This window comes from Malania oleifera, chromosome 1, assembly GCF_029873635.1.
Source record: "Malania oleifera isolate guangnan ecotype guangnan chromosome 1, ASM2987363v1, whole genome shotgun sequence".
Lineage (NCBI taxonomy): Eukaryota > Viridiplantae > Streptophyta > Magnoliopsida > Santalales > Ximeniaceae > Malania > Malania oleifera.
Genome location: NC_080417.1, coordinates 52,288,628 through 52,301,182, shown reverse-complemented (window position 1 = coordinate 52,301,182; position 12,555 = coordinate 52,288,628). Strand labels below are relative to the sequence as shown.

At 35.7% G+C, this 12,555-nt stretch overlaps 2 protein-coding genes across 5 annotated transcripts in view; one reads left to right on the top strand and one right to left on the bottom strand.

The window, feature by feature from the left end:
- The window catches only part of LOC131162546 (uncharacterized), a 49,593-nt gene extending 40,351 nt beyond the window's left edge, over positions 1-9,242 (top strand). For both annotated transcript variants that reach the window (XM_058119148.1, XM_058119157.1), the window contains 6 exons: positions 4,260-4,447; positions 5,415-5,543; positions 7,243-7,315; positions 7,970-8,055; positions 8,625-8,708; positions 8,841-9,242. In XM_058119148.1, the coding sequence (XP_057975131.1) occupies positions 4,260-4,447; positions 5,415-5,543; positions 7,243-7,315; positions 7,970-8,055; positions 8,625-8,708; positions 8,841-8,847 (567 nt within the window). In that variant the 3' untranslated portion in view covers positions 8,848-9,242. The remainder of the gene's footprint in view (positions 1-4,259; positions 4,448-5,414; positions 5,544-7,242; positions 7,316-7,969; positions 8,056-8,624; positions 8,709-8,840) is intronic.
- A 73-nt stretch (positions 9,243-9,315) lies between these two features.
- Positions 9,316-12,114, bottom strand: LOC131162556 (chaperonin-like RBCX protein 1, chloroplastic). 3 transcript variants are annotated; one of them, XM_058119184.1, is made up of 6 exons: positions 11,822-12,114; positions 11,608-11,702; positions 10,070-10,187; positions 9,829-9,845; positions 9,673-9,735; positions 9,316-9,592 (listed from the first exon to the last, which is right to left on the bottom strand). In XM_058119184.1, the coding sequence occupies exons 1-6, from the start codon at positions 11,832-11,834 to the stop codon at positions 9,515-9,517; spliced, it is 384 nt and encodes a 127-aa protein (XP_057975167.1). In that variant the 5' UTR covers positions 11,835-12,114; the 3' UTR covers positions 9,316-9,514. The 3 variants fall into 3 exon arrangements, with proteins under 3 accessions (XP_057975167.1, XP_057975153.1, XP_057975160.1); XM_058119170.1 differs by having other exon boundaries at positions 11,826-12,114; XM_058119177.1 differs by lacking the exons at positions 9,673-9,735; positions 9,829-9,845 and having other exon boundaries at positions 9,316-9,618; positions 11,826-12,114.
- Positions 12,115-12,555: the final 441 nt, after the last annotated feature.

The window sequence follows — 12,555 nt, the reverse complement described above, 5'->3', positions numbered from 1 at the left end:
CTTGATCAACTCATAAGTAGGGTAAGATTTACCAAGAGCATTTAAAAAATTCATAATGTGTGTGAATCAAGTGTACATGGATTGAATAGATTCATCAGTAGTCATTTTAAATGCTTCATACTCACTAGTGAGCATGTCTATCCTACTATCTTTTACTTCTTTAGTACTTTCATATGTAACTTCTAATTTTTCCCAAATCTCTTTAGCAGAGTTACATGTCATTACCCTATTAACTCATTTACATCTAGTGCACAAAATAACAGATTCATTGCAGTAGCATTTATTTGCTCAGATTTCCAGTCCTCTTCAGTATACTCATCTTCAGTTTTGGGTAGATTAATCTTATCAACTACTTTCATAGGAACATGGTTTCCCTTGAAAACAATTTTCCACACTTTCCAATCTACATTTAAAAGATATATACTCATTCTTCTTTTCCACTAGGTGTAATTTACACCGCAGAAAATAGGTGGTCTAGTGGACGAGTGTCCTTCACCGAATGGAGTTACACCGATGTGTGTCATGTGATCTTTTTACAAATGAACAATTAAGTCTATGTAAACCCTCTCTGATACCAAATGTTAATTTAGGTGTAATCCCAAGAGGGGGGTGAATTGGGTATTTTCAAAAACCTTTACTATTACTTACTACTTAATCCCTATTTCTATATTAAACAAATTATTTGCGGGGGTTTGAAACTGATTCAAATGATTATCTCAATAAATTCTATTTTACCCAATTAATTATTAAGTGCGTGTGGGGCTATTCAACATACACGCATGCAAGACAAGTAATGAAATGCGTTACGGAAATTAAAAGGAGTAAAGGAAGAGAGAAGGCAAACACAGTTTTTACGAAGTTCAGCCAACCCGGCCTACGTCCTCGCCTTGAGCAACCCACTCAAGGATTCCACTAAATCTCTGCTCATTTAACCAGGACGGAGCTTCCCTTGCTGACAAAAGGCACAGTTTCCTCCTCACCCGGTTCACAACCCGAACCGTGATTACAATATAAAATTTCAAATCTGTAAAACAACTCAATATAGCTTCTAACAAAGCTAGTGAATTCAATTGAAAACCTAACACATATCCATATGATGAAACTTGAAGCTCAGTATGTATGTAACGATATAATCGTTATATGAATGATATGATTCACCAAATTTCCCTTTTATCAAATCTCCCAAGATAATTATATAAGTAAATGCTTTGGAGAACTTAGAGTTCTAGTTCAACTTTCTAGATTGTCTTGAATATTATAAAGATCAAGATCAATAAGTTTTATTCCAAATATTCAAAACACAATATGATCTTTGTATATGAATATATATATATATAAAAGATTAAAACCCAATATAATATTTTTTAGAAAATATCCCACGATAATATATATAGTTATGAACTCTATGGATATTTAATCAAGTGATTTTGTACTATCGAATGTTTAAATGAATACACACTTGAATCAAAGAATATTTATGCAATGGCAAAACTTTTCTCAAGTAGTGATCTTGTCAAAACAATATAAAATAAGCACACTCAAGATCAATTTCTCAAATAATATTCAATAATGGATTTTGAGATGAAAAGCTCTTTGAGAATAAATATTAACAAGCAAATCAATTCAGATGAAAAGCTCTTTGAGAATAAATATTTACAAGAAAATCGATTTACCGAACCTCAATACCAAGTTGAATGCACAACGATTGCTAGAATGCCTTTTGAAGATCAATGTAGCCTTAGCTCAGATTTGACGTATAAGCTTTGAAATCCCAAGCAAAAATTTCAGCAGTGTGTTCAAAATTCTCCCAAGTTGTGCTAAACGTTCAATTCACTCAATCGTATGCAAAAAGTTCTTTTTCTTAGGGGCACTAGGGTTTAGATGTCGATTATATAGATAACCTTGCCCTTAAGATGAGTCTTACCTGTTGGATCAACTTGATTAAGAAATAACTCGCGTGTTCTCTCAATAAAAATTGGATCAACTTGATTAAGAAATAACTCGTGTGTTCTCTCATTAAAAATTAAATTTTTAACTTTCCTACAGGTTCAGACGACTAAGGGTTAAGGCTCAAATGACTGAAGTTCCTTAGAGCTTCGAAAAATTAAGTTGGACACAGGGTCAGACGTCTGAAGTTGGGATTCAGACTTCTTAAGTTGCGGGTTCAGTCTTTTGGTATGCTTCTGCTTGTTTTTATGTTTCTCTAATAATTCTTCAGACGACTGAATTTAATCTTCGGTCTTCTGAAGAAATTCTTTAGACGACTGATCTTAAACTTTAGTCTTCTGAAGTTGCATCTTCAGACGACTGAGCGTACACTTCAATTTTCTGAAGTTGACACTTCAGTCTTCTGGTCAGGGAGTTCGGTCTTCTGAACAAACCATTTTTTGGATTTTTCTTTTAGTTTCAAAAATCTGCTTTTGCACTCTTTCTTTGCTCTTTTATAAAATATTTTCCGGGGTTTTAAAACATCTCTAAGTCCATAAATATCCCCTAAATATGTTCATGAGATGCATGAGTCCTAAGGTTAGTCTAGGGTATATTTTGAGTTTCGAATTAAATCATACGAAATATGTAAATACATTCAGTTCTAAATACTCATTCCCATGACGATCTTGAACTTGCTGCTTGCATCTTCATTCTTCTACTCTTTTAGTTCCATAGATTTTTCCAAGATGTATATACTTTAGTCTTCATGGCTTCCATGACTTTCTAGCCTTCCGTGCATGCTAAATATTGTTCCTGTTCACAATCTCAATACACAGATCCAATACCAAGTGATTTGTCATTATCAAAACAAGATTGGACTCATAGAGTCAACATGTTCTTCTCTGCTGTGGCTCCCAGAACAAGTTGCCTTTCATGCAATTTCTATTGGGCTGTAAATTGGGCCAGATCACCATTAAAATTATTTGGACTTACGACATGTTTACTCAATCGGCCCAAGTCCTCAATACCTTTGTCTCAAGTCCAAATTGATGGTGAGGCACCCCCATCCCCAACAATACCTGGCCGCGTCTGCCATTGGAGTCAGGGAGGGACAATCAGACTGCTGCTTTGCCTGCATCTGCTGCTTCACCTGTTGCTGCATTTGCTGCATCCCATGTTGCTGCTGCATCTGCATCATGCAACCACATTTATCATAGAGACCGTTCTTCTCTGCTATTGCTCCTAGAATGACTGCCCCCCTGCTAATGTTCGCCAACACCAATCTTTTCATTTGGGAAAACCCTAAATGTACACAGAATTCTTGCACCAGGTTTCCCCATCCATCCCTTTTTGATCATTTGGGAAAGAACACTGAAAAATATCTTTCCTTCCAGCCCAGCTCTATCTAAAAAAACTTCCCAAGTTTGTTGGTTGAATTTCCAACCAATACCTCACACTACCAAACCTAGTGCTTTGAAAACCCCCTTCCCAGCCTGCAAAAATTTGAATCCAGACCGTCCAAAAACCATTTTTCCACTTCCACAGAAAGCCCCACCCATCGATTTCACTTCAGATTACACTCAAGAACAGACAGAAATTCTCCCTTTCCCAATTTATCCAGTCTCAGATCAAAGAGAGTTTACCTTAAATCTGAAAGGCTTGATAGCAATCCTCTTCTTTCATATTCTGTGGCAGGCCATGATGCCAAGGAGCAGTAATGAGGGAGGAAAGAGGAGAGAGCATTGGAAAAAAACCACACGAAATTTTAGAAGCAGATCAGGGTCCAGGATTAAAATTTTCATGATTCTTTTATAGAATTTCTGCAACTGTTGGTATATATCCTTAATCTCATTGAACAATTTCCAGGCTGCTAGCCTTGACAGGTTGACTTGTTTATTCTTTAGATTATAACAGAATGTGGTTGATTGTGTTTGTCGCCCAGTCTTTTCTTTTTGTGTGCAATATTTCTATGCTTCATTGTTAAAAAGGGCATGCCAGAACTTTTACGTGGTGCAAACTTGTCACAAATTTTAGATGAAACAAAATTGGCTTGAACATTCCCAAAGAGGTAGAATCCATAAATCAAGAAGTTCTATGACATCAAGCTGATTTACATTGTCCTGATTTTTATTTTTTTTTTAATAGTTTTAATTAAGGTAAGTACGTTACTTTTGCATATTCAATCAAAAGGGAAAGGAAAAGAGCACCAATAAATGTTTTGAGTGTCCATCTGTTTAAGCTACTTATCAGGATTTCTGATTTAATCATATTATCTGCCCAAGACTTTGTGGTGGCAGTACTTTCTGACATTTTGTAATTGTTGCATCTAGAAATTTGCAACACTTAGCCCAATCCCGGGGTTCATGCAATGGCTCCTGTCCAAATTAGCATCTCATTCAAAGCTTGCTGAAGCAGAGACTCTGAATGTTGCCCATTCATCAGCAGATGGATTTGGTTCCACATTCCAGGAGAATATACTTCAGCCAGAAGAAGAAAGGGCACTTTTGGACTCATCTGTGTAAGCTTTAATTCATGCCATTACAGTAGGTTATTTGAATCGTTTTTTAGTTTTATCCTGAATGGGAGGTTTACAACCTTCGCAAAATTCAAGAAATTCCATAATGTTTTCCCAGGCATTTTGAGGTGCAAATTTTTTTTTCTAGAGTCAATAACAAGAACAACATCAATAACAATAACACCAATAACTGCAACAGTAACAACTAAAGCTTCCATACCAATTCGCAACTATTTAGGTTGGCTACATTGATTTTTTTTTTAATTTTTTTAAGTTATTACTGGAACAGACATATTGTCATGGGCAATCCCCCAAAAATGAATATGAAAAAATTTAGAAACTCTGAAAATTTCATGAACTCCCTTGGTAGACCTCTCTCTCACGCACAATTGCAATAATTTCATCAACTCCTTAAGCTACCAGAGAGCGAGGAGGGGGGACGATTGGTATGGAATTATACATATTACCTCTTTATGAAGATTTGAAATATTTTTTTTCCCCGATTGTCCAAGTTTTCTTTATATATTTTTTTCACTAGCTTCAACAACTTTTAGAATGAAACCCCGACCCCCCCCCCCCCTTCTCTTTTTCTTTTCATTGGTTTAGGGTGTTGGTATTTTCTTGAGGCTGGGAGATGGGTATGGGGTTCAGATGATATCTCAGGTCTTGCCCCCTCTTTAAATAAAAAAGGGTAGACTTTACAGAACTATAACTAGTTTATTGAGCATACTGCTCCCTGTGTTTTCTGAATGAAATTTGAGCTGTCTTACTTTATTTACTTGTTTCTGTAGTCCCTTCTGGTGATGATTCATGTGGCTTAAAAGTTTATGCATAAATAAACTAGCTGTCCATAAGCATTCATGGATCATAATTTCTTAATGTGTTTCTGCAGAAAAAATTTCCATCATCATTCTGTTGAATTGCATTCGTGATGATGTTGTTATCATCTTCTTACTTATCCAATTTACAGGGAATCTGTTGCTGGGAAAAATGGAATGGAAGTGATGTGGAACCTGCTGACATCAACAAACTATGAGTGGACTAATTCAGATGGACTATTGCCAGTGTTAAAGACTCCTTTAATGCGACTTTGTGCTAGGTATATTCCATGCTATCAAAACTTGTTCATAGGGAAAATACAGGAATTTATTAGACTTTCCATGACTAAATTTATGATCAGCTTAATTATTGCCTGAATTTTAGTAGTTAGTCTCTTAGTTGTTACATATGATGGTGTATATGGAAACAGCATATTTTGTATTTGAAACCATCATTCAGCCATAAAACTCAACTGTGGAATGTAGCAATCTAATTTGGGTGGCCTTTAGCTTTGCTGCTTAAGTAACACGTGGAGATTTACATCAGTGGATTTGGCAGTGAATTGATCACATGCAACAAGAAACCATTAATTTTTGAAAATGAAGTAAAAGTGCTGTCTGCTCATAGAAAATCCTTGCTATGTAGAATAAGTGCAATGTCGTGGACCAAACTCAGCTACTCACGAACTTTTAGGTTGGCCTTCTAACCAAATTGCGTAAGCTAGGTTTATTACTAGTATGTTTTCCTGACCTTATTATATACAACAATTTACCAACCCTGAAGTCACACTAGGTGAGATCAACTACGTGAATTCTCTTCTGCCGTCCACACATTATATTAGTACTAAAAAAATCTTATCATTTTCATTTTTGCAGCCACTACTTTTTGGATATGTGGTTTTTTAGTTGCTCAACGTTGAGTTATATTTTTTTCTTGTCTTTTAACTGTCCTATAGAACTTTCCTTGTCAACAACATAATCCTTCTCCCTACAGTTAATGGGGCTGGAAACTAGAGTGTAACAATTTCTCTCAGCCAAATTTTTCACGTCCTTCTCACAGCATGTCACAAGCTCCCCTCATTCAAGTTGGACACAAGTTTGCTCAACTCCACTTGGCAATAGCCAACTCCTTATGGGTAATGCTCATCCATTACAAATGCCTGATTCCCCACACAAGTTACTGTGTATAGAGTATTATAAATGGTAGCAGTGGCAACTCGTAATTCTTCTCTTTTCCCTCTCTCCTTCTCCCTCTCACACATGGAGGACCTGAGCTGCCTCCGCCTCCACCATGGAGCCACCCTCTCTCTCTCTCTCTCTCTCTCTCTCTCTCATGCATGAGGAGTAACCTGGGCCTCAGGCTGCCTTTGCCGCCAAATCTGGTGGTGCTCTGCGGATTTGATGGTGCTTCACTGGATCTGGTGGTGCACATCTCTCCCCCCTAACTAGATAATTAATCATACATCATTTTATTTAATAGAAAATGTTAATTAAAAATATTAATTAGAAAATATTGATGAAATATTTAGTTATTTAGTAATATTATTAGTAACATCATTTAATAATCATATATTATTTTCTGTTGTGTTATAATATATTAATTATATGCTGAAGAATTCATACAACACTTATATATATATATATATATATATCCAAACACAACTTATTTTATAAGTACATAAGACTTCAGTACTTTTCTAATTCAGTACTTTTTTTTTTCAAAAAAGTGCTTTTCCATTGTGATCCAAACGATCCTTGTCAATTGCCCTTATACTGTCTGCAGTGCTTCAAACCAAACCCAATAGGCCAAGAAGCCTTGGTCTGGCCAACTAGCCCAAAATGCTAAAATTGGGATGATTGGAGCTTATAAACTGCACAAGTCTACCCTACATGGAAAACATAGACTGGGAGTAATATATGAAAACAAGATCTGCATCAATGAATTTATGTGTTTACATATATTTGTTTGAATGTATGCAGATACCTCCTGCAAGAGAAAAAGAGAGGAAAAGCTCTAGATTCTGTTGCTAATTTTCACTTGCAGAATGGTGCGGTATGTCATGCAACATTAATATTCATAGTATTTTTTTTTTTTAATCCATGACAATGAAATTTTTGTTGCATGAAGAAATATTAGTTAGCCATGCTATCATTTATATTTTTAAGTTTTCATCGACATACCTTTGGGATCTTTGCTTTAGCAGAAGAGTTTGGAGCTGCTTTTGGATTGTGTTGCAACACTTGTATAATTGAATCATTAATCCTAAGAAAAATGTGTGCATTAATTAAGTGGGCATAATTACAAATCAAAGTTTTGAGTTACTTTGCACAATCAAGAGAGAGCTTTTTGACAAATAATCTGCCTGTTAAAGCTAGTGCATTTGAAATTCCTTGGGAGTGCACTACTTGATCTGGTTTGAATGTTCTTGGAGACGACCAGTTTTTTGACAGTAATATGCAAAATGATAGACTTATTGGTTTAACTAGTGTTGATTTTGTGTGGAGCTACTTAATGAAATGTCAAATGTGTTGTCTTGTTTGCGACCCTTTAAAACAAAAATTGCTTTAGTGACATCTAATGTCATTGTGTTTGGTATCAACTGTAGCTTTCATTGCTTTCCTCAGTGTGCTGAGGAAAGAGAAGCTTTTGCTGAAATTTAAATCAGGAAGAGCTCAATTCTCATCACGCAGTTCTTAATGTGAACAGATGATTGAAAGACTGAACTGGATGGCAGATCGATCAGAAAAGGGCCTTCTTCAAAGTGGAGGTATCATGGTAAATTATGTTTACAGGTAAATTTCCTGTCCAAACTCCAAACTAGATCTCTTCTTTGAGCAATTTGTCTCTCATCATGCTAGGATATGTGAGATTCCTAAAAATAGAAATTGCAAAATGGAGTTGACTCAGCTGTTTGACAGCTCCATCATAAAGACCTGCCTTGTCTACTACTCTGTCAAAATGATGATAGTCAGATGTTTCCCATGGACATTTTTAGAAGACTTGCTGTTTCTTTCCAAACCCCTTTTTCATAATTCCTTTGATGCAATTGGAAGAAAAGAATCAATTTAGATAGTTCTTTGTGGCTTTGTTGGTGACTAGATCAAGGCATTATTGCTTCAAGAGAATCTCCATCAACGTTTGTCATGAATCTTTGGGTACTTCTCATGAGATTTATGGGTACAGAAAGAAAGAAAGAAATTCTTTGTATATATATATATTCAAACCAAGTGTCGTTGGATTTTGATAGTATGGATATATTAGTGTCATCCATTTGTGGGTGGGAAAATCAATTTGTATTGTAATTTTGTCAAAAAAATTCAGGCCTTGATCAATATGAAACATATTTACCAATGAAATGCAGGCTGGAGAATATCGAAGAAAATGCTCAGTCATATTTCAGCACAGGGTATATCCATGCTTCAAGTGACCTCATCACTATATCGAGGTAATTTGTTTATTTTGAAGTGTTACCTATTGGTTGACCAGAGGCATGTTCTCCCTCCATGTCAGACATAGCACACATGCAGCGAGAGCTCTTTCCTTCCATTTTCCTTATTTTTTTTTCTTTTATTTGCAGCTTGTGAAGAAAAATGAAGCAATGGAAGTTTAGTTGCTATGGGCGGAAAGGGATTTTCTCAATTTATGGATGATGTGTTACTATTCTACGAGAAAAGAGAACCATGTACAAGAAAATTATTTTAAAATATTTGTACTCCAGATAATGGTGCTATTTTAGCCGGTAGAAAATGGACCAAAAGCTTATATGGCCCAAAGAAATTGCTTCATCATTTTTTTTTTTCATAAAAAAAGTGATGGACTGGTGACCTGACTGTATCATTTTGTTTTGACTAGGACTTGACACCCATTTGCACCCATTTTTTATTTTCTGTTGAGTTTCGTAGTTGAACATCTTGTTCTATAGAATCTATACAAATATACAAATATCAATGGAATACATTTTGTACTTTCCTAAAGCAAAGCAACGTGTTAGTATACTGTGTCCCTATAAACTTCTTGCGTGTTCAATATGTTCCAGAAGAAGAATGTCATTCTGCCCTTTAACGCTATACGCACATTATTAACCAAGAATTGTTAAGGTTCAGGTCCATGGCAAAGACCTCTTCTATTACATGCGCGTGTAAAATGGACGAACATGATGTACTCATTGTGCATACTACATAAAATTCTCGAGGGTTTGAGCACGTGCATGCATGTAAGCACGTGGGAAATGCAAGCTGGTACAGAGAATGTTCAGTTTTCATTCTCCGCCTGAGTGGTAGTTTCCAAAACATATTCCCTCATGAGCCTTGTGTTGGATTCATCAACCATCTGCAAAACCCAGCATTCCCCTTCAACTAGATGCACAAGAAAGTTACCAAAATGTTAGCAGCAGAGGAGCAAATACTGACCTTGACTGCCAAACGCTTCAAGTTGTCCCACTCAAAATCATTTTTGCAGTATGCAGACCGAACCTAGAAGAAGACACCACAGAATGCTTCACCCCAGTGATTCAAACGGGCATACAAAGGATCCAAACATGCTTTGTTCATAAATAATGTACTGACCTCTAAAATGCGCAGGGCTGCCAGGTATCAGTAGCCCCCATGGTTCAGTAACAAGACATTCCCATTTTCAGAAGTCAGAACTTTCTAGTAGTAAAATAAAATCACATTTCTTTTGTGAAATGGAATGGAATGTAACAAAAATGTAATTTGAAGGTATGAAGAAATCAAGTAATATACTCTTATGTCATCCCATGTACTAAAAATGTACGTATGGCACTTGAGAATGCAATCATTGGTATACCTAAGTTTTTATGCCTGGAAGATTCCCGCATCAAATTTGCGCAGAACTTGTCCCCATCATTCAAGGAGTGTCTGCTCAAGAATTCCATCAACTCCTCATATGCCTCAGGATTATAGCTCTGCTCTGCCAAAGAAACAGCTCAAGCTGAAATTACCCCAACATACATGAGACCATGGTCTCAAATTTTCACAAAATTTCCGATTTCCGTCACCCTTGAAATCAAAATGGCAATCGATTTCTGTCTTGCATAATTTCCGTCGAAATCTCAACGAATCATTTGAAATTTATCGAAATTTCAAAATTTTAAGGAAATTTGTCGAAATTTTAATTATACGATGAAATTTCGCCAAAATTCAAATGAGAAATTTAGAAGTGAAGTGAAATTTCTAACTTAATTTATTTTATTTATTTTATCAAAACAAAAGATTATTACAAGTGCTTTTGAAATTATATGAAAAAATAAACTTACATTAACAATTTATTTAACCATTAATGTCTAAATTATCATTATTTGTATTATAAATAACATTTAAATGATTTATGAATTTCATTTATATTAACTGAATATGTTTAATGTATATTATCTTATAAATATGTTTGATACACATACTATTTTATAACTTTTCCACTTCATACAAACCATAGATGTATTTAATTTGTAATATATTAATCCTAAAACTAATATTATTATGTTTGTTAACCATTTTTAAAGTTTCACAAAAAATTTCATGCTTGATTACTAATTTATGTTATTTTTTCAAATCGAAATCGAAATTGACATCGGAATCAAAAATTCCGTACTTTTGAAGCTTCAACATTTGAGTCGAAATCAAAATTTAAGACTTTGCACGAGACATATGATTACACCCAATTAGAAGAAGCTTCTATACAAAAACCATTTTGTACTTGTACTTGAGAAGTGTTGCCTATTGTCTGAGCTTAAGTAAGAGCTCCTTAAAATCTTTTACGGCCAAAAGCCTCAAGCCATATTGTCTTCACTTTAGCGAATCATAAGGCATGTTTTTGAGGGATATGTTATATATTTGCATAAAAACCATGGTAAATGGACCACAATTAATATGTCCTATGAAATAGCAACTTTCTGCAGGTTGAAAATAATAAGATGGGCAATCAAAGACAATATTTGGGTCGGTGTTTGGAAGCCCAATTTTTTATTCATGGGTATTAGTATAGATCTAAATAGAATATAGTTTAAATTTATATCTAATATTATTTAAATCCACACAAATATAAATTTAAGATTCTAAATCATGCAGGAACTTACTCCGCAGACTGAAAATAATAAGGTGGGCTATCAGAGAACATTGATGTATAGTCAGTAATAGTATGATGGGTGGACTGTTGTATATCATGTGAGCTCACAGATACATTATAGAAAAATAGAATCATTAGTAGTACCTATAAATTAAGGGTACCGCTGGAGCATCATATAGTTTTCTATAACAATCAGGATAACTGTATTTTTTTTTTTATTAGCTATGAGGATATCACAAGGGGGGCATAGAAAAACCAAGAACCTCAAGCTGTGCGGTGACGATACTAACAGCGACGTAAGTGAAGAAGTTATGGAGATTTCTGGCCGCTTTGGCTTCTGGCGACGCTTCTCCAAATCCTGAAACAAAAACCCATTTAAGAAAAATCACCCACAAAACGAGAGAGAGAGAGAGAGAGAGAGAGAGAGAGAGCGAGAGAGAGAGAGAGGGTTTTGGTGAAGAATGGTGAGTGGATTACCGACCAGGGACATACATCTTTTGACAGCGAAAGCGAGCGGGCAGAGAAGTCCTCTGCTTCTGCTTCCATGGTTGAGAAGGATAAGCTCTTATTCTGTCGGGCTTCGGCGGGAAAGAGAGCTGCAAAACCGCAGAGGACTCCATGGAATGTGGACAGTGGATCCAACCGGTGTGGAGGAGGAAGAGGTAGAGCAAGAGGAAGCTGCCGTTAGCGATTTTCTTTTAATTTTTGAAGTAATAAGCTGAGAGCAATACAGCGTCTAGCAGATCCTAAATTGAGCACTAAATATCTGCACTCCCACCCAAAATATCTCCTTGACGTCTAAAATCTTTCTCATGCTGGTGGGAAATATATGGAGTGTTTTCCCTTTTATTATTAAAATAAAATAAAATATTAAATAATACTTTATTTGAGAAAAAAATTCTAATTTGCTCACGCAATCTCACAGCTTAGTGCTGCAAGATTTAACACGTGTTAGAAAACTGAAGTCCTCATCAAGAAAATCTCACAGCGTCACCCTCTGAGATTTAAAAAGTCATCTAGTTTGCTAGTGATGCGTGGCAGAAATCCCGTAGGATGGTCCTGTGAAATTTTCCTGAGATCCTGTAAGATTTGTTTCGTCTGGTTTTTCCCATTCATTTCACTTGTGAACCTTGCAGATGATCATTTGCAAGCGCAGAGGACGACAACAGAGTAGGTGACCGTTCGGGAGTAGATTGCAGGTGACCATTTGA

Excerpts from the sequence above, each read along its gene's own strand:
- LOC131162556 (XM_058119170.1), bottom strand. The coding sequence starts at position 11,964 with ATGGAGTCCTCTGCGGTTTTGCAGCTCTCTTTCCCGCCGAAGCCCGAC. Across the intron at positions 11,703-11,825 it reads TCAAAAGATGTATGTCCCTG|GATTTGGAGAAGCGTCGCCA; the intron begins GTCGGTAATCCA and ends TTTTTGTTTCAG. Across the intron at positions 9,593-9,672 it reads TGAAGCGTTTGGCAGTCAAG|ATGGTTGATGAATCCAACAC; the intron begins GTCAGTATTTGC and ends TGGGTTTTGCAG.